Raw genomic sequence first — 26188 nt, 5'->3', positions numbered from 1 at the left:
CGGGCCCCTTACCCTCCTCTCACTGGTAAAGGTTGCCTTGGAGACGGGGTTATCCTGGCACTGGGATAACACTGTGGCTCATCCTGGGATGGGTGGGGTATCGGCTTGTTCTATCAGAGACGAAAGCAAAGGTCAGACCGATCAGTGTGAGTGGCGTCCTGGGGTATCTAAGTAACATAGGGAGAAGAAGAAAAGTGACTCTGACAGGCTTGATTTTGGAGCTGCTATCTAACTTTACTGCCTATTTTAAAAAAAATCTAAACTATGTCTGCCCATATACCAGCCTCTCTGCGCTGAGTTTCTCTACTGCCCAGACATCCTTTTTCTTTTCTACTCACTGTCTGTTCAAAAAAGATCTCCATTTGGAGAAAAGCATGCTGGACGCTGAAAGAGGCTGGAGGGCAGGGGTGAGAGGGGCATGTGTTGCTGGAAGCCAGCAGTTAGTGGCTTCCCCCAGCTTCCTCTCGGGGGCTTTCTCCTTCCCAGAGAAGGCAGGCATTTCTCTCTCCTCCCAGAAAGGCAGAAGATACTTAGTATTTGGGCCTTAGATAAGATATAGACTGAGTGCATTCCCATCATGTTGACCCTCAGAATCTGCACAGGGACTGGGAAAGGTGGTTTCAGAGAAGCCTTCTGTCCCAGACTCTTCCCTTTTCCCCACTTGGTCAGTGACCACCAGGCATCGGCCCAGAGGAGCTCTCCACGGGAAGCTATAGTTAGTCTCAAACAGGTTTGACAGCCTCGGCCCTGCCTGCCTTTATAGCCACAGCTGCCCTGATCACCAATATTGACTGTGGCTGCCTGGGTTGCTACCCTCAAGTTAGCTTGCCTTAATTTTCAGGCTGCCCTGTCCTAGGACCACCCAGGGGTGCTTCCTGGATTCGAAGCCAGGACTGCAGCAGAAATATTTTTGCTCCCATCTCATCTCTGAGCCCCTTTTCTCTCTTTCACCAGCTTCTCTTTCTGTGTTCAATGCCTTCCTTGTCTTGGTAGCCAGTCCAGTCCCTAATCTCTTCACACCCCAGATTGGAAGGCGTGTCCCTCCCTGCCACTCCTCAGAGCTGTCACCAACCTGCTCCGGGTTTCTATAGCTCCACTGCACAACAGTTTGCCACGGGTAACCATTAACCCAGCCTTGACTCTGCTCCCACCTTCCCCCGTGGACAGGATTTTCCATTCACTGATCAGCAGAGCCAGGTCAACTCACACCATCTCTGGACATCAGGCAGAATCTTCTAATTTCAGGATAGCTGGGACAGTTTTTAAATTATGTAATTATATTGTGTGTGTATGCAAGGGCACAAGCCGCAGGTGTGGAGGTCAGAGGACAGTTTGGGAATCTGTTTTCTCCTACCGTGTGAAGCCTGGGGCTGGAACTTAAGGCGATCTTCCCCATGGGCCAGCCTTGAAGGCTTCCTTTCTTCTCCTTCCTTCCCATGGAGGAATCATGATGCCCAGTCTCCTTAAGGGTGAGTGGGCTGTGGTAAGGCGCCAACCCATAGGGGTGTATGTGATGTAATTAGGTCTACTTTCAGGGTGAAGTGCATTCAGACACTCGCACTTCCTCTTCGGAGGTCCAGAAATAACCAGGCCCTGTGGTGCTCTTGCGGGGGTGGTCATCCCCTGCATTCAGGGTGCACTCAGAGAACAGGCGAAGTCTGGCAGAAGTGAGAGCTGGTTCTTACTTCCGCTTATTTATTTAAAACACTCCTGTAGCGCTTCCTTTGTTGGCTAGACAGCGTTCTGAGTTCTTTATAAATATTAACTTAGTGGGTACAAATATTAACAGAGTTGTGGCTGCTGGCTTGGCCGGAGTTAACGCCGCCTCCCTCCCCTCTGCAGGGAGGAGGAGTACCGCTTCTGGCCCTTTAAGGTCGGCCTTCCCGCCCCTGTCCTCCCCCACCGCCCAGACCCTTTTTCCGGGCTGGCCCAGCGACCTTCTGGCGGGCTCCGCCCGGCATCAATCAAAGCCCGGCTGCTTAGCAACGGCAGAGGCGGGAATTTTGAACACGCCGGCACCGCCCCCCGTTGCAAACAGACCAATCCGCGCTTAGACTCTTCCCTCTCGCGCTGCAGCGTACGCCCTCTCTTCCTATTGGATAGCTAGGCAGGCGCCTCCAGCCAGTAGCGTCGAAGAGGGGGCGGGGCGAGCGCGGCTCCGCCCCCCACGCCCGCAGACGGGCTCGCCCTTCCCCAGGCTGGCGGCGGTTGGCCTGTGAGGTAGATTGTCGGGTCTGAGGCGACGAAAAAGGCGGGAAAACGCCGCGAGTGGGCGTCCGTGCGTGGAGCGGGGCGTGGGGGGCGGAAGCGGAGATTTGACAGTGACAGCTCGCGCCTGCAGACCTTCCAAAGGGTGGCCCTCCGAGTGTCCCCGCCCCGCCCCGCCCCGCCCCGCCCCGCCACCCGGCCACCGGGGAGACGTCGCCTCTGAAGCTCCCCCTCATCCCAGGTCCTCAGAGTCGCCGGGCCCATGGCTTTCAGAGCCACCCCTGGCCGGACGCCGCCGGGACCCGCACCCGGGATGCCCTCGGCCAGCTTCCCCAGCCCGCAGACCCCAATGCCGGGGCCTGGAGGTCTCGAGGAAGAGGAGGAGGACGAGGAGCCGGCCGAGGTGTCGGAGGAGCGGGCCGGGAGGACGGGACAACAAGGGATGGCCGAAGCCTGCCCTCCCCCGGGGTTCGGATCCTGATGTCCTCTCCTCCTCGCGGGGCAGGTCCACCTGTGCGTGCTGTGGAGTTCTGGCTATCTGGGCATTGCTTACTATGACACTAGTGACTCCACGGTCCACTTCATGCCAGATGCCCCAGACCACGAGAGCCTGAAGCTTCTCCAGAGAGGTGGGGACAGAACCCTTCATTCCTCTGCTCTGGGGTTGGGAGCGTGTTCACTCATGCGTCCTTATGTGACCTTAATCTACTTTATAGTCACCTGTTTGGGGGAATGAATTATTCAAGGCAACTTTATTAGGCTCTTGTTGTATGTTAAATGCTATAGACTCAGTCCCTGGCAAACTCATGACTCTAGTCTAGTGGTTGTTTCCAGGACACTCCCACGTCCCTCCCCCCGCCCCTGGAGTATTACTGCTGCACTAAATCTCATTCCGGACCATGCTCCCAGTGTGCAGAGCACTCCCTAATAGACAGAAAATAAATTCTTTTTATTTTGGTTTTGGTTTTTTGAGACAGGGTCTTATTTTGTATTCCTGGAACCCACTATGTAGACCAGGCTGATCTCGAACTCAGAGACTGGCTTGTCTGCCCAGTTCTAGGATCAAAGGCATACGCCCACCATGCCTGGCCAAGAAAATAAATTTCTGAGGGAAACAGTGTCAAGAAGAGAGCTTCCTCTTTCCTCTTGTCTGTGAGGTCCTTTGACTCGGTTGATCCCTTCTCTTTTCAAGTTCTGGACGAAATCAACCCCCAGTCTGTCGTTACAAGTGCCAAACAAGATGAGACTATGGCGCGGTTTCTGGGGAAGCTTGGTAAGGGCCGCGTAAAGACGGGAAGTGGAAAGGACTACTGGAATGTGGAGTATCAGGAGGCCAAATTGGCTGGGAGGGAGCGTGGGACAACAACGGGACTGTCATTTGCAGAACCGTGGCCCTTTGCCCCCACAGCCTCCCAGGAGCAGAGAGAGCCAAAGAGACCCGAAATCGTACTTTTGCCAAGCGTGGATTTTGGTAGGTCCTTTTATCTTGTCAGACCCACCCCAGGGGCCCTGTCCCTTCCCTTAATCTCACCCCAGTATCAGAGACCTCCCCTGTCTGTTCTTACCTACAAACAACTTCCCGTGCCTGTCACCGTGTCCCCAGGATCTCTCCTGCACCTTGTCATTAATAACCCAACTTACTGAGAAACTGCTGGCTTAGGTGCGTTAGGACAGAGTGACCACACTTTCAGCCGCTTGGAGTTCCCACTGTAAGCCAAAGTCATTATCACATAGGAAGGAAAGCCACTGTTTCTGGGATCCTGACCCATAAGACACTGTTTCCTTAGCAAACTCCAAGGCTTACAAACAGGACGGGAATGTTCTGTCCTACCAGATATTGGGACTTACTGTTCTTTTCTTTATCATAAGATCTTTCTGACCTAGAAAATGTACAGCCCCAGACATCACTTGTCCTTCTCAGGTTGTGTGTATAGCCAGACATCTGTATTACACAAAGATGAAGAGTCAGACTATGTCTGCATGTCTGCTTCTTGCTCAAGCTTTCCTTAACCACCTCTGTGGACTTGGGCAAGCAGAATGGCTGCTTCTGTTCTTGTTAAACTGGGGTGAGCAAGTGAATTATCAGACCTTTCTCCCCTTACCCCCCCATAGGTCCAGAGATAAGCAAACAGCGTCTCCTTTCTGGAAACTACTCCTTCATCCCAGAGTCCATGACTGCTACTGAGAAAATCCTTTACCTCTCTTCCATTATTCCCTTTGACTGTGTTCTCACGGTGAGCTGGGTAACTGGGGTGAGCTGGGAAGCAGCTGAGGGAGGCATGAGCTCCCAGCCCCAGGTCACCTTCTGGACTGGACTGCCTCAGCCCTGGAAAATGACAGGTTCTCTTGGTATTGGTATCGTCCAGCTTCTGGAACGTTAGGCTTTATTCCAGCTCCGCTGCCGATCCCTTCCCAGGTCCGGGCACTTGGAGGACTGCTCAAGTTCCTGAGTCGAAGAAGAGTTGGGGTCGAACTGGAAGATTACAATGTCAGCGTCCCTATCCTGGGATTTAAGAAATTTGTATTGTAGGTGATTCACCCTAACCTCAACCAGAGTAGAGGGACTGGGGGTCTAAGAAGTAAGCCAGGTGCCAGGGATGGGGAAAAGGGGGAGACGTGTGCTGGGACACGGGAGAGGGATGGGGGCAGTGGAGACACAGGAGACACGGGAGAGGGATGGGGACAATGGAGACACAGGAGAGGGATGGGGGCAGTGGAGACACGGGAGAGGGATGGGGACAATGGAGACACAGGAGAGGGATGGGGGCAGTGGAGACACAGGAGAGGGACGGGGACAGTGGAACCGTGCTAGGACACTCGGGAGAACCAGGGAGAAGACTGGATAGTGCTGACAGAGGAGCCAAGGGAGCAGAGCATACAATGAACGGCCATATCTCTGCCACTTGTTGTTGGCTTCTCTTCTGTTTTCAGGACACATCTGGTGAGCATAGATCAAGACACTTACAGGTGAGCTGGAGACCGACCGCTGCCTCCAGAAACAAAAGGATTGAGCTTAACGCTCTAATCTTGTTTCTCTCATCCTGGGGCGGTTACATCTCTCTCCTAGGACAGGGTGATGGAGGGGGGAAGGAAGGAACTAAAGCTCAAGGCCTCAGTGCTGGGGGTAGACCCGAGGGTGATGCCTGCTGGGCTAGCCTTCTGCTCCCTGAAGTGATGACTCCAGGCTGTCCTTCCAGACAGGGTCTCTACATAGCCCCGGCTGTCGGGAATTCACTCTGTAGACCAGGCTGGCCTCGAACTCACAGAGACTTACCCACCTCTGCCTCCCAAGTGCTGGATTAAAGGTGTGAGCTGCCAAGCCTGGCTTTCATTTTCTCTTCCTAAGGGGAGAGGCTAAGGCAAACACAAAAGTGAGTAATAAACCTCACATCAAGGTTATTATTGCTGCCGGTGTGGTGTGTGCCTCATGCCCGCAGGATTTGCTGGAGGAGACAGAGGCAGCAGGATCGTGAGTTAGAGGCCAGCCTGAGCTACACATATTTAAAAAAAAATATTATTGCCAGGGGTGGTGGTTTGAGCCTTTAATCCCAGAACTCAGGAGGCAGAGGCAGGAGGATCTCTGGAAATTCAAGGCCAGCCTGGTCTACATAGTGAATTCCAGAACAACCAGGTCTACAGAGTACACAGATAAACCCTGAATCAAAAAAAAAAAAAGATTATTATGAACTTAAATTACAGTTTCTCAGTTCCCAGCTCCTTTTGTTATTAAAAAAAAAAATCGTTATCGTGCCAGTGGGAACCTGGCTCAGTGAGCAAAAGCTCTGGCTACTCAGGTTTGAAGATCTGAGTTTTATGTAAGTGCTCAGCATCTCTGGCTGCCGTTTTAGCCAGGTTCAATGAGAGACCCTTCCTCAAAAGAGAACAAGACAGAGAGAAAGGACAGCCACTCCCGTGTCCTCTGGCTTCTGCACATATGTGTGAGAGCATGCACACTTGCACACAAATATGTGTACACAGGCAGCTGTGGTGGCTCACCTTTAATCCCAGCACTAGAAGGCAGAGGCAGGGGGATTTCTACTAGTTCAAGGCCAGCCTCGTCTACATAGTGAGTTCTAGGATAGCCAGAACTACATAGACCCTGTCTCAAAAACACAAATAAATATGTACACACATGCACAGCTGTGTGTAGGATTACAGGTTAAATATGTACACACATGCACAGCTGTGTAGGATGTACAGGTTAAATATGTATACACATGCACAGCTGTGTGTAGGATGTACAGGTTAAATATGTACACACATGCACAGCTGTGTAGGATGTACAGGTTAAATATGTACACACATGCACAGCTGTGTGTAGGATGTACAGGTTAAATATGTACACACATGCACAGCTGTGTAGGATGTACAGTCGTCCAGACGTCATCATTTCTCCGTGACAGTGTTCTACAGATCTTCAAGAGCGAGTCTCACCCCTCCGTGTACAAAGTAGCCAGCGGGCTGAAGGAAGGGCTCAGCCTCTTTGGTAGGTGTGCCCTATAGTCCACCCCATGCTGGGAAAGCCTGCTAGAAAAGCAGTTGACTGGAGATGTGTACAGTCTCTTCTCCCTGCTTTACGGCCAACCAGCCCAGGTCTCTCGGTCGCTGTGCCCACTCTCAGCCTGAGCTTCTTTATACCTAGCCATGTAGTGTAATCTGCATGTCGGCTGTGCCCTGTCCAATACTATGTTCAGTCTCCGGCTCTGTCTGCCTGCCACTCATGGGGCACCTAGTACCGCTCTGTTCACAGAGGAGCGTTGTATAAATGATGTGTATAGTTTTTATCTGGTTCCCCAAGCTTTAGGGTAAATTAAGGACACAGCTCCAAGTGTCCAGTTTCTCCCTAGGATATGTTTAAATTTTACATATTGTGTTGGGCTTTTGTGAGCTGTGGCTATGTCCATTTATATGTTTTCCTAGCTGAGTATCCATCCCTTTTCCTAACCTCCTGTGTGGCCAGGTCCTAACTTGGCTGCCTTTGTGTCTATGCCTCCTTGTAACAAGTTCACCCCTATGCATACCCCGCAGGAATCCTCAACAGATGCCGCTGTAAGTGGGGACAGAAGCTGCTCAGGTGAGTGCGTCTATAAACAAACACACACGGAATACTGAGGCCTGCTACCAGCACCCACAGGCCATGCAAACACTCTGATTTAGTAGGACTAGAAATAAGAACTGCCCAGCATAGAAGCTCATATTGTCCTCATTTTATGTCAGCACAGATACACACATGGTCATGATTAATATACAAACACACACATACCTGCAGCAGAAACTTAACCACAAACTACAGATGGATTACAAGATAACACCATATCAAAAGCTAAGGGTATGGCTCAGTGGCAGGATACTCAAAGTATGATGCCCCATCCCCAGTCTAGAAAAAAAAAAAGTTAAACAAAGCTAGGCATGCCTCCTCTCCAAATGCCTTCCCTAAACTTAGCTCTTGAGAATAAAGTGCTTGTGGTTCGAACATGAGGTCTGCATCTGGATTCCCAGACTCCAGCTCCAGAGCCAGGAGGCAGTCAGTCTAGCCAAACCGGTGAGCGCAGGTTCAGTGAGAAAAACTGTCTCAAACAATAAGGTGGCAAGCTAGCAAGACAGCTCAGCTGTAAAGGTATTCGACATAGACCCTACAGACCCGCGGTTGGACTCCCAGACCCACACGACAGACGTTCTCTCACCTTCACTCGCTTGCTCTGGTCGGCATGGGACCACACATGTAACATACAAAACAAATACCTGTAATAAATGCTTTTCTGAAAAAAAATAAGGTGACGACCAATCAAAGAAGATCCCCAATGCCAACCAGCTTCTTTCATACACAGATATGCGTGTGCATACACCTAGCATGCACAGAAACATACATACAAGCACACACAAATTGAGCTATTCAAACAGACCATGGTGGCACATTCCCCCCATAATTCCAGCTTTTATGGGGTTGAGGTAGTAAAATCAATCAAGAACTGGAGGCTAGCCAGGCAGTGGTGGCACACACCTTTAATCCCAGCACTTGGGAGGCAGAGGCAGGTGGATCTCTGTCAGTTCAAGGCCAGCCTGGTCTCCAGAGTGAGTTCCAAGACAGGTTCCAAAGCCACAGAGAAACCCTGTCTTGAACCCTCCACCCAAACCCCAAGAAAAATAAAGAATTGGAGGCCAGGGATAGAGATGAGTCAGCAGTTAGGAGTACTAGCTGCTCTTTTTTCTTTGTTTTGTTTGTTTTTCGAGACAGGGTTTCTCTGTGTAGCCCTGGTTGGCTGTGATTAAAATTTTGTGCCACCACCACCCGGCAACACTGGCTGCTCTTGCAGAAGACATAGGTTTGATTCCCAGTCCCCATATGGAGGTTCAGAGGTTCACAACTTTTTGTAACTCCAGTTCTAGGGGATCTGAAGCCCTTTCTGACCTCAGGGGACCAGGCACACAAGTAGTGCACAGATCTACATGCAGGCAGAGCACCCATACACACTAAAAAATGGTAAATAAAATGGTCTTGAAAAACTTAGATGGAGGCAGTTGTGCTGCGTGAGGCCCTATTCGATGGCAAACGAAGCAACATTAGCCAAGCACACCTTTAATCGTAGCCCAGGAGGCAGAGACAGGAGCTCTGTGAGTCTGAGGCCAACCTGGTCTACACAGTGAGTTCCCTGACAGCTGGAGCCACATGCTGAGACCTTGTCTCAAAAAACAAAACAGAAATTATTCACCTAACGCCCACATTTATGTGTAGGATTACATACGTGTTCTGACAGCTGCATATTGTTGCCACCTGTGGTTTCCATAGACACTGCAGCTCAGAACATCCGGCGTCTTCCTGCCATTTTCCAGTTAATGGCATTGCTGGCAGTGTTACATCTCAAGATAGGCACCTTGGATTGATGCTTTCCCTCATCCTCCACATTCAGTTATTCACTGGTGTCTCGTCTCTATCCTGGAATCTCTTAGCCATCCTTCCTCCCTCTTTACAATCTAATTCTGGCTATCAGGATGTTAATCAGAAGCATTGCATTTACCTCCAAAATGGTCTCTGCCTCTGGTCTCTTTCTCCAAATGAGCAGTTTATTCTAAACCACAGGCCGTCCTGACCCAGAGATCTGGGCCTGTCCACTTCTAAAAAGTTGTAAGTAGAAACAAGGACGCTTCCCTATCACAGGAAAAGCTCAGTCTATGTGGTGGTGTGGTCTTGTAGTGTGGTGCGCAGGGTTCCTTCCCGAGTTTCTTTTCTGCTGCTGTGGCAACATATTTGATCAGAAGTAACTTAAGGGTAAAAGGGTTTATTGGCTCACGGTTCCAGGTCCCATCATCGTGGGAAGTCACATTGTATCTGCAATTAAAGCGGTGAGCAGTGAATAAGAGCAAGGATTCTTGTGTGCATGCCAGTGTTTATGATGTTTCTCCTTTTCATTCAGTCTAAGATCCTAAGCCCAGGGAACAGTGCTGCTCACAGTTCTCCACGTCAGTGTGTAGCACGAATAATAAAACCCAGGCACAGATTTTGGGGTTCAAGCTGAAGATCAGAAAAGCAAAGCAGCCAACCACTAGAGAGACCTTTCACCTCTACCAAATCTTCAGACCGAAAGGGCGAGATCCTCAGACGAGATCCTCCACGAATCCTCAGACTCCACGCTCCAGTAGAGTTCCTGTCTATTCCCCTTTATATTCCTCCTCCCAGCTATACCACTTTTGTCTCCACCTCCCTAGTGCTGGGATTAAAGGTGTGAGCCACCACTGCCTGGCCTGTATGGCTGACTAGTGTGACTGCTTTGCCCTCTGATCTTCAGGCTAGCTTTATTTATTAAAGCACAAATAATATGCATATATATGTATATATATATATATATATATCACTGTATATAATGGATATAATTAAGATAAGCCCTCATAGACATTCTCAGAAGTAATTCTAGACTGTATCAAATTGACAATTTAAACCACTCGTCACACCCCTGTTCACCTTGGTTTTAATTTTCAGGTTCACATCTCCAGATTCCTCATAAATCCTTGTCTGCTAGCTCCACCCTGTATTCTAGTCACCCCTGTCAACATTTACACTCTGACCTTTTAGGTGACGCTCTCACAGGTGCACATGAGAGGTGGGTGTGCACCCTCCTGTGCTCGTGTGGTCCAGCGTTCTTTCACATCAGGTTAGAATTCAGTGAACCAGTTGCCTTATACTTGTGAGTTCCTGTTGTCTGTGTCTGGCACATGACTTTGTAGGTAGAATACTTAGTGAGTGTGCACAGTACGGGAACTCAGGCATACTAGCTGCATCACCTCCAGAACCTCAGAATACATACAAACCTTTGCTAGCAGACAGGCTTAGGGCTGGTCCTTTCCCCGCCTGCCCCACTGCAACACATTCCTTCTGGGGACTGATTGAGGATGATCTCTGAGTAACATAATTCCCCACACATTTTTTAATGATTCAGATGTAAATCCTGAGTTCCAAGCAGGGATGGGAGTGAAAAGTAGGGGTCTTAGAGGATTTGCTAGAAACGTGGCCTCACTATGCTCCCCAGACCAGTCTGAAACTTGCTAGAAAGGCCCAAGTGTCTGCCTCCTGGATGCTGGGATTATAGGAAGAGATGAGCATGCCTAGCATGGAGGAAGAAACTTTTCCGTGGAGAAGAGAATTATGATAAAGAAGGAGAGAGCCAGGCGTGGGGCAAATACCTGTAATCTCAGCACTCAGAAAGGGCGGGGCTGGAGGTAATACAAGTTTGAGGCCTTGGCTACATGGCAAGATCATTTTGTGTGTGTGTGTGTGTGTGTGTGTGTGTATGCGTGCGTGTGTGCGTGTATCTCGAGGCATAGTAGCACACATCTGTAATGCTTGCTTGGGAGGTGTGACTTTGTTTTTTAAGAAGGTTGTGTGTGTGGCTCATCACTTGCTGCTCTGCTAAAGAATCCTTGTTCAGGTTCCAGTGCCCATGCCAGGCTGCCCACAGTTGCGTGGAACCGCATGGAACTCCAGTTCCAGGATACGAGACCCTCTGGCCTCTAAGACACGTGCTTGCACATCCATTGCACATACTCACACAGACTTAAACACATACACAAAAATTTGTTTTGTTCTATTTTTTCAAGACAAGGTTACTCTATGTAGCCCTGGCTGTCTTGGAACTCATTCTGTAGATCAAGCTGACCTCAAACTTAGAGATCTGCCTGTCTCTGTCTCTTTTGGGTTTAAAGAAATATGCCATCATCGCCCAGCTAATACATGTACTTTTTTTAATGGGGAGGGATAGAGTAAGGACTAGGAATGTGTACCAGGCTTTTTCTTTTGGGCCACCAACCAGCTTCCAAATCTGAGACTTATTATTAGTTTTGAATGCTCAACCTAGCTTAGGCGCATTTCTGGCTAGCTCTTTTAAATTAACCTGTTTCTCTTCACCTTTTCCCTTGGGGCTTATTACCTTTCTGTTTCTGTATATATTACTTTCACTGCTTCTCTATGTCTGCCTGGCTGGTATCTGCCTGGCTTCTTGCCCCAAGCATGTTCCTTATTCTCTCCTTTTTCCTCCTCTTTTCTTTCTTTCCAAGCCTAGATTTCTCCTCCTATTTATTTTCTCTGCCTGGCAGCACTGCCTGTCCCCCTCCTGCCTAGCTATTGGCTGTTCAGTTTTTTATTAGACCAATCAGGTGCCTTAGGCAGTCAAGGTGAAACAGATGCAACACATCTTTACATCGTTAAGTAAATGCAGCATAAACAAAAGTAACACACCTTTACACAGTTAAAGTAATATTCTGCAGGATAAACAAAAGTAACACTTCTTTGCCTAGCTAAAATAATATTCCACAACAGGGATGTAGCTCAGTTGGTAGTGTGTTTCCCGGGTTCCTTCCCCAGCATCACATAAAGCAGAAGGTAGAAGGAAGAGGATCAGAAATTCAAGATTATCCTCTGCTCTTGAGAGAACATGAGGCAGATGAGAGCTGCAAATGCAGATTTCCACATGGGACCCGCAAGGCTGCATGGAGTGCTGAAGTACAGGCTGCAGCGGCTCCCAGCTGACAGGGTGCCGCAGTCTGACACCCACATGCACTTCTCATTAGCAGTGCGGTGTTGGGCAAGTTACTGACTCAGTCCTCACTTCCTCGGGTCACTAACAGAACATGTCTGGTAAACCCGGTGTCCTAGAAGAAAGTCCGCTAGGTGAGTCTCGTGCTCTACAGAATGGGGACAGAGCTCCCTGGTCCGGCCTAGACTGCCGTGGCCCAAGTGCTCTTTTCCATGGAGAAGAACGGGGGTGGCCAAAACCCACCTTGAACTGAAACACATCTTTGGTTTTCTTCTAACTTGGGGTGTTCTGATCTGGCTATGTGTAACTGGCTATGGGCTAAGTGGGAGGTGAGCATCCTCAGGCCCATGTCTCCACTTGCTGGCTCTCAGACAGCATGAGTAATGGCTTGCTAGTGCGTAGAAAAGAACCCCAGGCTAAAGTTCTTACAGAATTAAATCCCACACCCAGAATTAAACAAATTCAGATGAGACATTACTGCTGTATAGTAATTTATTTTAACTTAACAGGTAGTACTTCTGGCAGCAAAAGATGTGATGATGTCTGTACACACTAGTCCTTTATGAATCAGACCCACCTGTTGAAACACCTTCACCATCTCTACAAGTCCTTCCTCTTCTAAGAGATGACCATTATTTAAAAAATTAAGAAGAGTTGGTCGTGGTGACTAGTTTTAGTCTTACCAGAGGCAGAGGCAGAGGCAGGCAGATCGCTATGAGCGATAGGCCAGTCATGGCTACATAGTGAGACCTTGTCTCCAAACAAGAAGGAAAAGGAACTGTAAACTAAATAAAGTAGACTGAGGTGTTAGCTCAGTGGACAGAGGCACTTGTCACTATGCCTGATGATCTGAGTTCAATTTCCAGAACTCATATCATGGCAAGTCTTTTTCTGTCCTGCCAGCCAGATTCCAAATAACGGCACAGAGAAGCTTCATTAATTATGAAAACCTGGACTAAGCTGGGCAGTGGTGGCATAGCCTTAAATGCCAGTACTCAGGAGGCAGAGGCAGGCAGATCCCTGCAAGTTTGCAGTCAGCCTTATCAACAAGAGCTAGTTCTAGGACAGCTAGGGCTGTTACACAGAGAAACTGTCAAAAAAAAAAAAAAAGAAGAAGCCGGGCGGTGGTGGCGCACGCCTTTAATCCCAGCACTCGGGAGGCAGAGGCAGGCGGATCTCTGTGAGTTCGAGACCAGCCTGGTCTACAAGAGCTAGTTCCAGGACAGGCTCCAAAGCCACAGAGTAACCCTGTCTCGAAAAACCAAAAAAAAAAAAAAGGAAGAAAAGAAAACAGTAAGCTTGGCCTTAACTTAGGCTTGTTTTTAACTAACTCATAACTTAACTCATTTCTATTAATCCACATTCTGTCATGTACCACTCATCCTGCTTCTCTTCCATTTCTCCTGGAGTCTCCTCTGCACTTCAATTATCCTCCTTTTCCTTTCTTTCCTCAGAAATCCTGCCTATACCTCCAGCCTAGCTATTGGCTGTTCAGCATTTTATTACCCCAATCACAGCCGTACACCTTCACACAGTGTGCAAAAATACCCCACATCACATGATAGAAGAAGAAAACCAATTCACACAAGTTGTCCTCTGTCCTCTATATGTGCACCGTGGCACATACATACTCCCCCCTCCCTCCCTCTCTTACACACACACACAAACACACAATTTTAAATGTAATTTTTTCAAAGAAAATTCAAGGACTAGCATTCACATTGATAAGCTCACAGACACATGAACTCCAGTTCCAGGGGATCTGTCTTCCTGGGCTTTTTTTTGTTTTTTGTTTGTTTGTTTGTTTGTTCTGAGTAGCTTGGAGCCTGTCCTGGAACTAGTTCTTGTAGACCAGGCTGGCCTTTAACTCACAGAGATCCACCTGTCTCTGCCTCCTGAGTGCTAGGATTAAAGGTGTGTGCCACCACCGCCCGCCTTTTGGGGCTCCTTAAGCGGGCGCGTGCGCGCGCGCGCGCACACGCACACACACACACACACACACACACACACACACACACACACCTTTACAAAAATAAGGAAGGAAAAAAACAAAAAGAAGGAATTGCAGGCTAGGGACTGGTCAGACAGCTCGACAGGTAAAGGTGTTTTCTGCAGAAGTCTAGCAACTTGAACATACATAAAGGTAGGACAGAACCAGCTCCAGAGCTATCCTCTGATCTCCTGGATGTCAAGACATTCCTGTCCACACATACACACACACACACTCACACTCAAAATACATGCACACACAAAGAATAGCGAACTGGGCAGTGGTCTGGTGGCACACAAGTGTAATTCCAGCACTTAGGAAGTATAAGCTAGAGGACCAGGAGTTCCAGGTCAGTCTTGGCCATATAGCAAGTTTGAGACCAGTCTGAGCTATGTGAAACCTGTAAGCGTTGACTCAACTCTAAACATCACCAGAAGAAAGAGTGGAAGAGAGTAGGAGAGAGAATGAGAATTCCTTACAGGCATTTGCACAGAAAGCACATGAAAAGATGACGTTTCGTCTGTGCTGTTTCCCTGAGATACTGTCACAGCTACACAGACAGCTTCCCTAAGATACTGTCACTGTCACAGCTACACACAGACAGCTTCCCTAAGATACTGTCACAGCTACACAGAGACAGCTTCCCTAAGATACTGTCACTGTCACAGCCACACAGAGTAGCTCAGCAAACTCAAACTCAGAGTGACTCAGCCGCTCCCGCTCAGCTGCAGAAAACTGTCGTGCTGGCACACGAGTGCCACAACACGCTGCTCTCGCTCCAAAATATTGACACTCTCTGTCACATATCCACATGGAATGACACATGGTCTCCTTCATCAAATCCACGACACGCAGACAGCCCTCGTGACGCAGACATGCCCACAGAGACAGGGATACGCAGACAACCATAGGGACACCCAGCAATTCTCAGTGGATCCATACAAACATGCCCACAGAGACGGGGCCCGCACTTGCCGGTTCATTCCTGTAGTGTGCTGCAGGCACATATTACCACACTCCCCAAAGATTTCCAAGCAAAATCAAGATGATGAGAGATGTGACTTCTAATCTTCCCGCAGGCTATGGTTTACCCGTCCAACTCAGGAGCTAAGAGAACTCAATTCCCGTCTGGATGTCATTCAGTTTTTCCTGATGCCTCAGAATCTGGACACAGCTCAGATGATGCATCGTCTCCTGAGCCACATCAAGAACGTGCCTGTGAGCCCAGGGTCAGGGAATAAAGCTGAGAGCCCATGGCAGAGGTCAGGGCGAGGGAACGAGGCTGATGCTTATAGAAAGCCTTGGGCTTCTTATTTTTATTTTATTAAAATTTTAGTATTTTTTTTTTATTTTGAGATAGGGTCTCACCATGTAACCTGAATGGCCTGGAACTCAAAGGGATCCACCTGCCTTTGTCTCCCAAGTGATGGGATTAAAGTTGTGCGCTATCAACCCTGACTATTTTTCACACAGGGTCTCTCTGTGTGCTCCTGACTGACCTGGAACTCGCTCTGTAGATCAGATTTCTGTGTGCTCCTGACTGACCTGGAACTCGCTCTGTAGACCAGATCTCTGTGTGCTCCTGACTGACCTGGAACTCGCTCTGTAGACAGGGTGGCCTTTAACTCAGAGATCTGCCTGCCTTCCAAGTGCTGTGATTAAAGGAGTGTACCACCACTGCCCAGCCAAAGATATTTTTAATTATATGCATTTATAGCCAGGCCTGTGAGTTTGAGGCTAGCCTGATCTACACAGTGAGTTCTAGTTCAGTCAGAGCTACGTAATGAGACCTAATCTTAAACAAACAAGCAAAATTAGGCGTGTCTGTGTGGAGTACGTGCACGTGAGTGTGGGTGACTGCAGCGTCCAGGAAAGGATGGTGGATCCCCTGAAGCTAGAGCTATGGACGTTTGTCAACCTCCTGATGTGGGTGCCGGGGACCAAACCTGGGTCTCTCCCACCTGGACTGTGGGCCTCTTGAGGGGTGTCAGGTGGCAAGATGGCAAATGATGGCTGTTCCTTTGTCTGCCTGTAGCTGATTCTGAAACGCATGAAGCTGTCCCACACCAAGGTCAGTGACTGGCAAGTCCTCTACAAGGTAAGGCCTCCTGCCCCTTCCCCTGAGTTCTGGGATTGCAGGCGCCCCTTCTTATTCCAGAAACCCCAGTTAAGCTTCGAATCCTGTACACAGACCTTCTCTGCTCTGGATACCTGCCATGCTACATCCACTGATGTTTCTCCTAAACTCTGTGCTGCAGACAATATCAAAAATACATGCAAAGAATAGTGTAATTTCTGCCCTTGTGCCCAAGTTCAGGGGTGTTCAGTTCAGTTGTGTTCAGGGGCAGATTATATAGAGATAGCCACGCCCCAGCCAAACCCACCAGAAACCACTCTGCCATCAGGAACTCCTGAAGGTCTCCTGCTCAGAGCAGCTGTAGGCACTCAGATCAGGGGATTACAAGAAATTCAGGATCTGGGGTCTCACTGCTCCCAACACTCAGCAGAAAGAGAATGACACTGGGTCTGGTCTGAGCTTCTGAGTCCTCAAAAGCCACCCCAGTGACACACCTCCTCCAACAAAGCCACACCTCCTAGTAGTGCCACTCCCTACAGCCTATGGGGGCCATTTTCATTCAAACCTCTACGTTTATTTATTGATTGATTGATTTTAAACATCTTCTCATTATGTAGCCCTGGCTGTTGTGGGACTCCTTGTAGACCAGGCTGGCTTAAAATTCACAGAGACTGGCTCTCCTCTGCCTTCCTTCTGAGTGTTTGGGTTAAAGGTGTATGCTACCAAGCCCTTGTATCTTTTTTAATTTTAAAATTTATGGAGGCTAGAGGGCTGGCTTAGTGGTTAAGAGCACTGGCTGCTCTTCAAGAGGACCCAGGTTCAGTTCCCAGCACCCACATGACAGCTCACAGCTGTCTGTAATTCCTGTCCCAGAGGATCTGATTCCCACATAAAAATAAGTAAATTATTAAAAATTATTCTATTGTGTTTTTAAATATTTGTTTATTTATTTGTTGTATATATAGTGTTGGCATCAGCTCTCATATAGATGACTGTGAGCTGCCATGTGGTTGCTGGGAACTGAACTCATGACCTCTGGTAGATCAGTCAGTGCTCTTAACCTCTAAGCCATCTCTCCAGCCCCATCCTATTGTTTTACTTAGTTTTTTAGATTGATTTCATTCGCTTGTGAATGTGGGTGCACGTGTGTGATGGTGAGCACGTGAGGCGAGAGGAAACCTGCAGGGCCAGTTCTTCCCTCCTCCGTGTGCACACCAGGATTGACTCAGTTTGAGAGACCTGGTAGCAAACCCTTTATCTGCTGTGCCAGCTTGCTGGCCCTTAGTTTTTGAAGCAATTTAAGACTTAAAAGTTGCAAGAATTATAGATCTTTCTGTGTCTGTTTCCTAAGCATTGATGTTTGCTTCTTTGGTTGCTTACTTTAGAGATGTGATCTCAAAATATAGCCCAGGCTAGCCTCAAATGCACTATGTCATCCAAGCTGATCTTGAACTTGTGATCCATCTGCCTCAACTTCCAGAGAGCTGGAATTACAGACTGTGCCACCACCCCCAACTGAGACTTTGTCCTCTTCCCCCAAAACAAGTTTAAGGCTAGCCTGGGCTAGAGTGCATTAGAGAGCTGTGGGTGACTTGGTGGGCTCTTGTCTCAGAATACACAATGGTGGGGTCACAGCACTGGAGTCCTGGGAGGCCTTGGGTCCTGGGCTCAATTTCAGATAGAGAATGAGGGGCGGGGCTACACACCTGCTTCAAGCCCAGTCCCTCAATTTGCTGTTTGTTTATTGAGAGAGTTGAGGCTGTCTTTGCCTCTGGTGCTTCAGGGTTCTCATCTGTGAACTGGGGGTGGCAGCAGTGCCCACCGCACAGGAGCGCTCTGACGAAGCAGTGAAGTGAACACACGTGGAAAACTAGAACTGCGTGGGCCGCTGCGTTCTCCTCCTCAGTTCACCTGCTCTGTTCCTGCTCTCACACGGCTTTTGAGTCTTTATTCGCGACCGTCTCCTTTCCTTTCCTCTGAAAAGGCTTCCGAACTGTTTCAGGACGTGGCAGCTTGTTTTCTGAAGTTCCCGATGACTTTGTCAGCTGTCAGCTCACTGTGCGGGCTTTACCACTGTTTCTGCCGCTTGCAGTTTCTACAGCTCTGCACAGAGCGAGACTGCTCAGGTGCTTATGGCTCTGTCCAGAAATTTCATCTGTGGTTAGATCAGCAGCCTGGTCACTGGTTGAGCCCTGGGAGTCGGTTCTCAAGGACTCCACGCCCCTGCTCTCTGCTGGGCTCTATGCTTTCACTACCTCTTCTCATTTACTTTTATTTTGGCTTCAAAAAAAACATTTATTTAGTTTAGCGGTGGTGGGGACCGCCTTTAATTCCAGCTCTCGGGAGGCAGAGGCAGGCGGATCTCTGAGCTCGAGCCCAGCCTGGTCTACAGAGTGAGTTCTAGGGAAGTCAGGGATACACGGAGAAACACTGCCTGAAAAATAAAAATATGTATTTATTTGGTGTGTGTCTGTGCTAGTGTGTACAGCGACTTTTATATGTGAACCGGAGTACAGCCTGTGAAGCTCTCTCCTTCCACCACATGGTTCTGGAAGCTGACCTCAGGCTGGCAGGCTTAGCTCTTGGCTTTCCTTGCTGAGCCACCTCCCTGTCCTTTCTTCTTGACTTTTATTCCAAGTTCTCTCGTCCCCTCTCACAGAAGTTAATCCTCTTCTCTCCGTATATCGTTATGTGTGTCTCGCTGTGTGTCTTTCTGCCTTAATAACGTCTCAGTGATCCCCATGTTCCCCATTGGTCTTTGTTCCCAGGCCCCCTCAGCTCTCCTGAGTGGGGTCACCTTCCTTGGCTGTCTGTCCTGCAGACTGTGTACAGTGCCCTGGGCCTGAGGGATGCCTGCCGCTCCCTGCCCCAGTCCATCCAGCTTTTTCGGGACATTGCCCAGGAGTTCTCTGATGACCTGCACCACATCGCCAGCCTCATTGGGAAAGTGGTGAGTGGGAGAGCAGGACAGGGGAACAGGGAGGGTCTGGAGGAGGGGAGTCTGGGCCCCCGAGAGCTGAGGAACGGTGCTGCTGCCCAGTGCTAAGAAATTTCCCATCTGTCTCCTCAGGTAAACTTTGAGGAGAGTCTTGCTGAAAACCGCTTCACGGTCCTCCCGAACATCGATCCTGAGATAGACTCGAGTGAGCGCTGGGCGTGGGGGGCGGGGGGCTGTCAGCCAGCACCAAACACCACAACTGGAATCAGCTTTCCAATCAAAGCAAAGATCTTTCTTGTTGTTGTTGTTTTTGAGACATAGGCTAGCCTCAAATTTAATTCATAGCTAAGGATGGCCTCAAAGTTCTGACCCTTCTGCTCCCACCTCTGGAGTGCTTGGTTAACATGCACCATGCCCAGCTGGCTAATCAGGAATTTTTTAAAAATAGTTTCTTGTGGCCAGGGTTGTCCTAGAACCCCTAATCTTCCTGGACCTTCTCTTTTATGTGCATGTAATTCTATACACACCTAGAAAAACGAAGGCTGATGGGCCTTCCGAGTTTCCTCACCGAGGTTGCTCAGAAGGAGCTGGAGAATCTGGACGCCCGCATTCCTTCCTGTAGTGTCATCTACATCCCTCTGGTGAGCAGGGCAGAGGGCGGGGCTTCCAGGGGACTGTGGTGACATTCTCTACCCTTTGAGGGTTGGAGGGGAGGACAGCTACTCATATGTCTCCTGTGGAGTGGTGAGCAAGGAAGTGACACCCAGCAAGCCAGCCAGATCAGTAGTCCAGGGGCATGAATACCTTTGCTGATTCTAGTGGTGTCTGGGCTTCCTCTAGGAAGAGGGGGTGTGGAGCAGGTTACCCCCCACTCTGTCTCTCTTCTCTCCCCAGATCGGCTTCCTTCTTTCCATTCCCCGCTTGCCTTTTATGGTGGAGACCAGTGACTTTGAGATTGAGGGACTAGACTTCATGGTAAATCTCTGGACTCCTGCTGCTGGGGGTGGGGGAGTGTGAGCACTGACCAAAATGTGGGGTCATGTCTAACTTAATCAGAGCTTTAGCTGAGACAGAGAAGTTAGGGGGCGCACTGGGGAGGAGATGGAGTCTCTGGGCATGGTGGTGCACGACTATAATCGCAGCACTTGGGAGACAGAGGCAGAGGGATCGCTGTGAGTTCCAGGCCAGCCAGGACTCCAGTGAAATCTCACTATAGTGAAATCGTGTCACAAACACCCAGAGCCTGGAACCCTTGCCCCCAGTTTCTCTCAGAGGACAAGCTGCACTACCGCAGCACACGAACCAAGGAGCTGGACGCACTGCTGGGGGACCTGCACTGCGAGATCCGGGGTGAGGGCCATGGCGGAGGGAGCAGGCCGCTCTGATAGTCTGCTTTCTCTCTCTGACTCTTCCCTTCTGTATGGCGGAGGGAGCCTCCGGCTGCATCTGTATGCCTGTTTCCAGGTCTTTTCAGGGACCTCTCTTCCCAGAACTGACCCTAGCTCTCCCCTAGACCAGGAGACCCTGCTGATGTACCAGTTGCAGTGCCAGGTGCTAGCGCGGGCTTCTGTCTTGACTCGGGTACTGGACCTTGCCTCTCGCCTCGACGTCCTACTGGCTCTTGCCAGTGCTGCCCGGGACTATGGCTACTCAAGACCCCACTACTCTCCCCGAATCCATGGGGTACGAATCAAGAATGGCAGGTGAGGACAGAGCGGGGCGGAGACACAGGGCCCACAGGCTCCGTCTTCTGGTGTGGGGTTCATCCACCTGGATCCTGGGCCATGCAGTCTCCTCCCCACCACAGGCATCCTCTGATGGAATTGTGTGCACGAACCTTCGTGCCCAACTCCACAGACTGTGGTGGGGACCAAGGGAGGGTCAAAGTCATCACTGGACCCAACTCCTCAGGGAAAAGCATATACCTCAAACAGGTGAGGAGCCATACAACCTCGGTCTTTGGCATCTCCGTCTCGTCTGCCAGCTAGGCCAAATCCTTTGCTCCCTAAAGCACATGTCTGAGAACTAGAGAGCCAGTTCTTTAGGATAGGCCTTTTCATGGCCATGGGTCCCTTGACCGAGCTCTGAAGAGATCCTGTGTCATTCCCGGCATGCCTTTACCCACAGCCCTGACTTTAACGCTGAAGTCAGGACACAGGGACAATGTGTCCTCTCTTTAACCTGTCACTCACGCCTTTAGTTGACCTATTTGTACTTTGCCATAGCACCAGGCCCATGTCCTGTGTCCTCCCATGCCCAGGTAGGCTTGATCACGTTCATGGCCCTGGTGGGCAGCTTTGTGCCAGCAGAGGAGGCTGAAATTGGAATAATCGATGCCATCTTCACCCGAATTCATAGCTGTGAATCCATCTCCCTCGGTCTCTCCACCTTCATGATTGATCTCAACCAGGTTAAATGGAGCAAAAGGAGGTGGGGAAGGGAGAATGAAGTAGGACCTGTGCCCTGCCCTTGGGAACACATTTCCTCAGCTGCATGTCCTCTGTACTTGGGGCCAGGGGGCACCCGGGTCAGAGTCATAAACACTTCTGAGGCTCCTGTGAGCCTCCCTCACTGCTGACAAGGGAAGGCTGAGCAGACAGGAGTGTCGCTGTTAAGACAGGTGCAAAGTTTATTCATGGTGACATGTCAGAAGCCAGTGCTAAGGCTCACCTCGTGCCCAGCAGGTGGCGAAAGCAGTGAACAATGCCACCAAGCAGTCGCTGGTCCTCATTGATGAATTTGGGAAGGGAACCAATACGGTGAGGAGGAGAATGAGGGCGGGATGGGGATGGAGAATGAAGGGACAGGAGCAGGAGAGGAGCTCAGGGAAGGGAGGGGGATGGATGGGCAGAGACGGGGGTGTGGGTGCGGGGCAGGGCAGGTACAGAAGGGCACGGATGCCCTGGCTCTGTCCCCTCACCTCTGCCCTCTGGCAGGTGGACGGGCTGGCACTTCTGGCGGCTGTGCTCCGGCACTGGCTAGCCCTGGGACCCAGCTGCCCCCACATCTTTGTGGCCACCAACTTCCTGAGCCTGGTTCAGCTGCAGCTGCTGCCACAAGGACCCCTAGTGCAGTACTTGGTGAGGAGGTCACTCCCGCCCGTGGCCTTCCCTCTTCTCAGTCCCTGTGAGTCCCACACTGTCACTGTTTGCTCTTAGACCATGGAGACCTGTGAGGACGGGGACGACCTTGTCTTCTTCTATCAGCTTTGCCAAGGTGTTGCCAGTGCCAGCCATGCCTCCTACACAGCTGCCCAGGCTGGGCTTCCTGACCAGCTCATTGCTCGTGGCAAAGAGGTGACGAGAGCCTGTGTGCAGCCACTGCCACCTCAGGGCTCCCTTCTAGCACACCTGCTCCTCTTCAAGTGGTTTGTTTTTAAGATTTATGTATTTTGCCAGGCGGTGGTGGCACACACCTTTAATCCCAGCACTCCAGTGGGAGGGGCAGGGGCAGGTGGATCTCTGTGAGTTCAAAGTTAGCCTGGTTTACAAAACAAGTTCCAGGACAGCCTGCTCTATACAGAGAAACCCTGCCTCCAAAAAAAAAAAAAAAAAAAAAAAAAGTCTTTTGTGCATGAGTGTTTCCCCTGCGATATTTATGTCTGTGCACCACGTGCGCCTGGTGCCTGTGGGCATCAGGAGAGGGCAGCAGATCTCAGGAAACTGGAGTCACAGATGGCTGTGAGCTGCCTTGTGGGTGCTAGGGATTGAACCCAGGTCTTCTGTGAGAGCAGCCAGTGTTCTTAACCACTGGGCATTTCTGCACCTTATCCCACTCCTCCTGAAGACGTGGAGTTCTAGGCCCTCTCCCCTCGTGTGCACCCAGCAGCTCTAACGCTCTCCTTCTTGTGCAGGTCTCAGACCTGATCCGCAGTGGGAAACCTATCAGACCAGTAAATGAGCTTTTGAGGAGGAACCAGATGGAAAAGTAAGTTTGGCTCCTCCCCAACGTCTCCCCCTCACAGGGCCTCAGCCAGCCTTCCTGCAGCCCTGTGCCCTTCCCTCACCAAGCCAGGTGTGATGGACATGCCTGTAGAACCAGTGTTCAAGGCCAGCCTGGGCTACATAGCAAGACCTTGTCAGCCAATGACAAAGCCGACAGGATCCACACTGCTCTCTGAAACAGTTTCTCTTCAAAGCTGCGGTTTCCTGTGCACAGACCTGGAAATCATATGGTTCTTTCTCCCTTGCAGTTGCCAGGCACTGGTTACTAAGTTTCTGAAGCTGGATCTGGAAGATCCCACCCTGGACCTGGGCGTCTTCATGAGTCAGGAGGTGCTGCCAGCCGCCACCACCATCCTTTGAGAGCTCCTTCCCCATCCTCCCAGCTGCCTGACAGTTGAGACCCGCCACACAGCTTCCTTTTCTTCTCTAGATGCTGACTTCTCCACCTGCACAACATTTTTTGTTTTGTATTAGGAATAAAGTTTATTTTGGATCAAAATCCTTCCAGAGGCCACCCAATAGGACAACAGGAGAGCTGGGGCAGGGAGCAGTCTTTGAGAACAGTGAAGCTCTGGCTGCTCTTGCAGACGTGGGTTGGTTCCTGCACCACATGTCAGTTCACATCCATCTGTAACTCCAGTTCCAAGGTTTCCAACATCCTTCTAGTCTCCCTGGGCTCTGGGACAGGTGATGCACAGAACTCAGACAGACAAACATGCACATAAATCCAGTCAGGGATGGAGGTGCAGGCCTTTAATCCCAGTACCGGGAAGGCAGAAACAGGCAGATCTCTGAGTCTGAGGCCAGCCTAGTCTATATAGTGAGTTCCAGCCAGCTAGGCTACATAGAAAGACCTTCTCTTATAAAAAGTAAATAAATAAAAAATTTAAATAAATTCACATCCTGCTCTTGGGACTCAATGAGGCCAACTACTTCAAAGAGGCTCTATGAAAACAGATTGAAGAATGGCACATAGTTCAAGGCAGGCGTCTCTTGCCTTAATCCTGGCCTCAGAGGCTGAAAGACAAGGCAGGATGGGTAGAAGGCAGGGCTTGGAGAGGAACCAGCCCTGGCTCCACCCTTCCCACGTCAGAGCCATGGGGAGCCCAGGTCCTGGTGGGCCACCCCAGGTGCAAGTGCCCTACACTGTTCTGCTGCTTCCACTGGGGACAAGCCGCCAAGACCCAGGGGCCCCGAGCTGCTTCCTCTGGGTGAGTATTAAACCAGCGGGGTCTTGGAACACCCCCTCCCCTGATCGGCCCTCGATCTAGTTCCACTCAACTGAGAACCCACAAACTGTGTCCCGTTGCCATCCAGGTCCTCAGTGGCCAGTCTGAGCTCACACTTAGTGACCAGATAGCCATTTAGGAGTGTGAGCCATAGCTAGGGTCCTGCTAGGACTGAGAGTTTGGCTTCTGTCTAAGGCAGCTGCAGATGATGCAGGCTCTGGAGAGGGAACAAGACGCTCTGTGGCAGGGCCTGCAGCTGCTGGAGCAGGGCCAGGCCTGGTTCACAGACCACCTAAGGGAGGCACAGCAGAGGCAGCTGCATCTGGGGGCCCTCGGTGAGGTAGGGAGCAGCCTCCTGGGCTTGGGCTGGGGGAGGGAGACCTAGCGGAGCCTGTTCTGGAAAGGAGAGGGTTAACAGGCAGGGACCATGAGGTGGAACAGCACTGGGATGACAGGATGGCACCCGTGTTCAGCCAGTGACAGACGTTCAGAGGGACTGCATTTGACCACAGGGTGGGGAGTGGCCTGCCTGTCACAGGGCAGGATGGCCTGGGAGGAGCCATAAGGAACAAGAATGGGGGCTGGGGAGAGGGATAGAGCAGTCTGAAGGGAGCTGCAGCCTTAAGAGAGACTGGATTTTCCCACCTGTCTGGCAGGGTTCTGGGACGAGGGAACCCAGACCAGAAGAGCAGCCTGTGGGAGGAAGTGGCACGTGGATCCCTTTCCAGCACAAAGTCACCCTCCTATCCCTCCAGGATTTTCTAATGAACTTAGACTCAGCGACTGACTCCCCACAGCTCACCCAGATTCAAAAGGTGAACGCTTGTTTGCGCCCTCTGATTCAGGTGAGCCTCTTGTTTTTAATGTTCAGACTCTGGGGAGGTGGGGGGGGGGGCTTTTGGAGTCGCGGGGCTGGTTCCTGCCTGGCCCAGAGCCAAGGGAGGAGAGCTTGTGGTAGCAACGGACAGACCCTGGCCCACAGGGGAAGCAGGGGCCAGTCTGGTTCTCTCTCCTGTAGGAGTTGTCACAGCAGCAAAAAGAACAGACCCAGTCCAGGGAAGAGGGAGAGGTGGCTCAGACAGGCTGCCCCCAGGGGCAGAGGCGCCTGACCCGCGTGTGAACCCTCCCCTCCCGGCATCTCTGGAGCCCTCCTTCAGCCTTAACCTAAGCTAAGCTAAGACTCGGCCTGGACAAGGTGAAAACTGCCCCACTGGGCCCTGCCCTGCCCTCCTTCTGGAACAAACAGCAACTTTCAAAAAAAAAAAAAAAAAAAAAAAAAGCCTTTGTGTGGTTTCTGTTTGGAGTAGAAAAAGCACCTCATGGAAATCTGTCACCATCTGTCCCAGCGTCTAGAGTTTGTCTGGCTGATGTTATTTTTGAGACAGGGTCTCATAGCCCAGGCTGGCCTTGAACTCAGAGCAGCCCTCATACCTCAGCCCTGTTACAGGGACTGCAGGTGTGGCCCACCGTGCCAGTCTGCTCCTTTAAGAAAGAGAAGGGAGGGCTGGAGAGATGGCTCAGAGGTGAAGGAGCACTGGCTGCTCTTCCAGAGGTCCTGAGTTCAGTCCCCAGCAGCCACATGGTGGCTCACAGCCATCTATGATGAAATCTGGTGCCCTCTTCTGGTGTGCAGGCAGGCATACATGCAGGCAGAATGCTGTATACATAATAAATAAATCTTAAAAAAAAGAAAGAGAAGGGAGCCAGGCGGTGGTGGCGCACACCTTTAATCCCAGTACTCAGGAGACAGACAGATCTCTGAGTTTGAGGCCAGCCT

At 50.5% G+C, this 26188-nt stretch overlaps 3 protein-coding genes across 6 annotated transcripts in view; 2 read left to right on the top strand and 1 right to left on the bottom strand.

Annotated features, from left to right (window-relative positions):
* Positions 1 to 26188, bottom strand: part of LOC119822487 (H-2 class I histocompatibility antigen, L-D alpha chain-like) — a 741986-nt gene that overhangs the window by 223405 nt on the left and 492393 nt on the right. The gene's annotated exons all lie outside the window — the stretch shown is intronic.
* On the top strand, positions 2427 to 24792 carry Msh5 (mutS homolog 5). 4 transcript variants are annotated; one of them, XM_038341818.1, is made up of 24 exons: positions 2427 to 2611; positions 2714 to 2837; positions 3401 to 3481; positions 3593 to 3679; positions 4321 to 4442; positions 4625 to 4734; positions 5140 to 5175; positions 6612 to 6694; positions 7237 to 7282; positions 15303 to 15441; positions 16259 to 16321; positions 19122 to 19250; positions 19371 to 19443; positions 19770 to 19879; positions 20133 to 20213; positions 20501 to 20588; positions 20752 to 20941; positions 21046 to 21172; positions 21499 to 21648; positions 21923 to 21997; positions 22175 to 22318; positions 22397 to 22534; positions 23092 to 23165; positions 23431 to 24792. In XM_038341818.1, the coding sequence occupies exons 1-24, from the start codon at positions 2471 to 2473 to the stop codon at positions 23540 to 23542; spliced, it is 2523 nt and encodes an 840-aa protein (XP_038197746.1). In that variant the 5' UTR covers positions 2427 to 2470; the 3' UTR covers positions 23543 to 24792. The 4 variants fall into 4 exon arrangements, 3 of the variants coding, with proteins under 3 accessions (XP_038197746.1, XP_038197747.1, XP_038197748.1); XM_038341819.1 differs by having other exon boundaries at positions 3617 to 3679; positions 23431 to 23568; XM_038341820.1 differs by having other exon boundaries at positions 3617 to 3679; positions 4321 to 4446; positions 4575 to 4734; positions 23431 to 23568.
* On the top strand, positions 24148 to 25531 carry Sapcd1 (suppressor APC domain containing 1). The gene is given in 4 exon segments (XM_038341925.2): positions 24148 to 24393; positions 24611 to 24751; positions 25167 to 25256; positions 25316 to 25531. Coding segments are annotated over 4 exon segments (693 nt in total).

The sequence above is a fragment of the Arvicola amphibius genome, chromosome 9 (genome assembly GCF_903992535.2).
Source record: "Arvicola amphibius chromosome 9, mArvAmp1.2, whole genome shotgun sequence".
Taxonomy (NCBI): Eukaryota; Metazoa; Chordata; class Mammalia; order Rodentia; family Cricetidae; genus Arvicola; species Arvicola amphibius.
The sequence above is the reverse complement of the archived record's forward strand: the minus strand, read 5'-3'. Positions and strand labels throughout refer to the sequence as shown.

Excerpts from the sequence above, each read along its gene's own strand:
- Msh5 (XM_038341820.1), top strand. The coding sequence starts at position 2,471 with ATGGCTTTCAGAGCCACCCCTGGCCGGACGCCGCCGGGACCCGCACCC. Across the intron at positions 3,482-3,616 it reads GCGGTTTCTGGGGAAGCTTG|CCTCCCAGGAGCAGAGAGAG; the intron begins GTAAGGGCCGCG and ends TTGCCCCCACAG. Across the intron at positions 20,942-21,045 it reads GTACGAATCAAGAATGGCAG|GCATCCTCTGATGGAATTGT; the intron begins GTGAGGACAGAG and ends TCCCCACCACAG.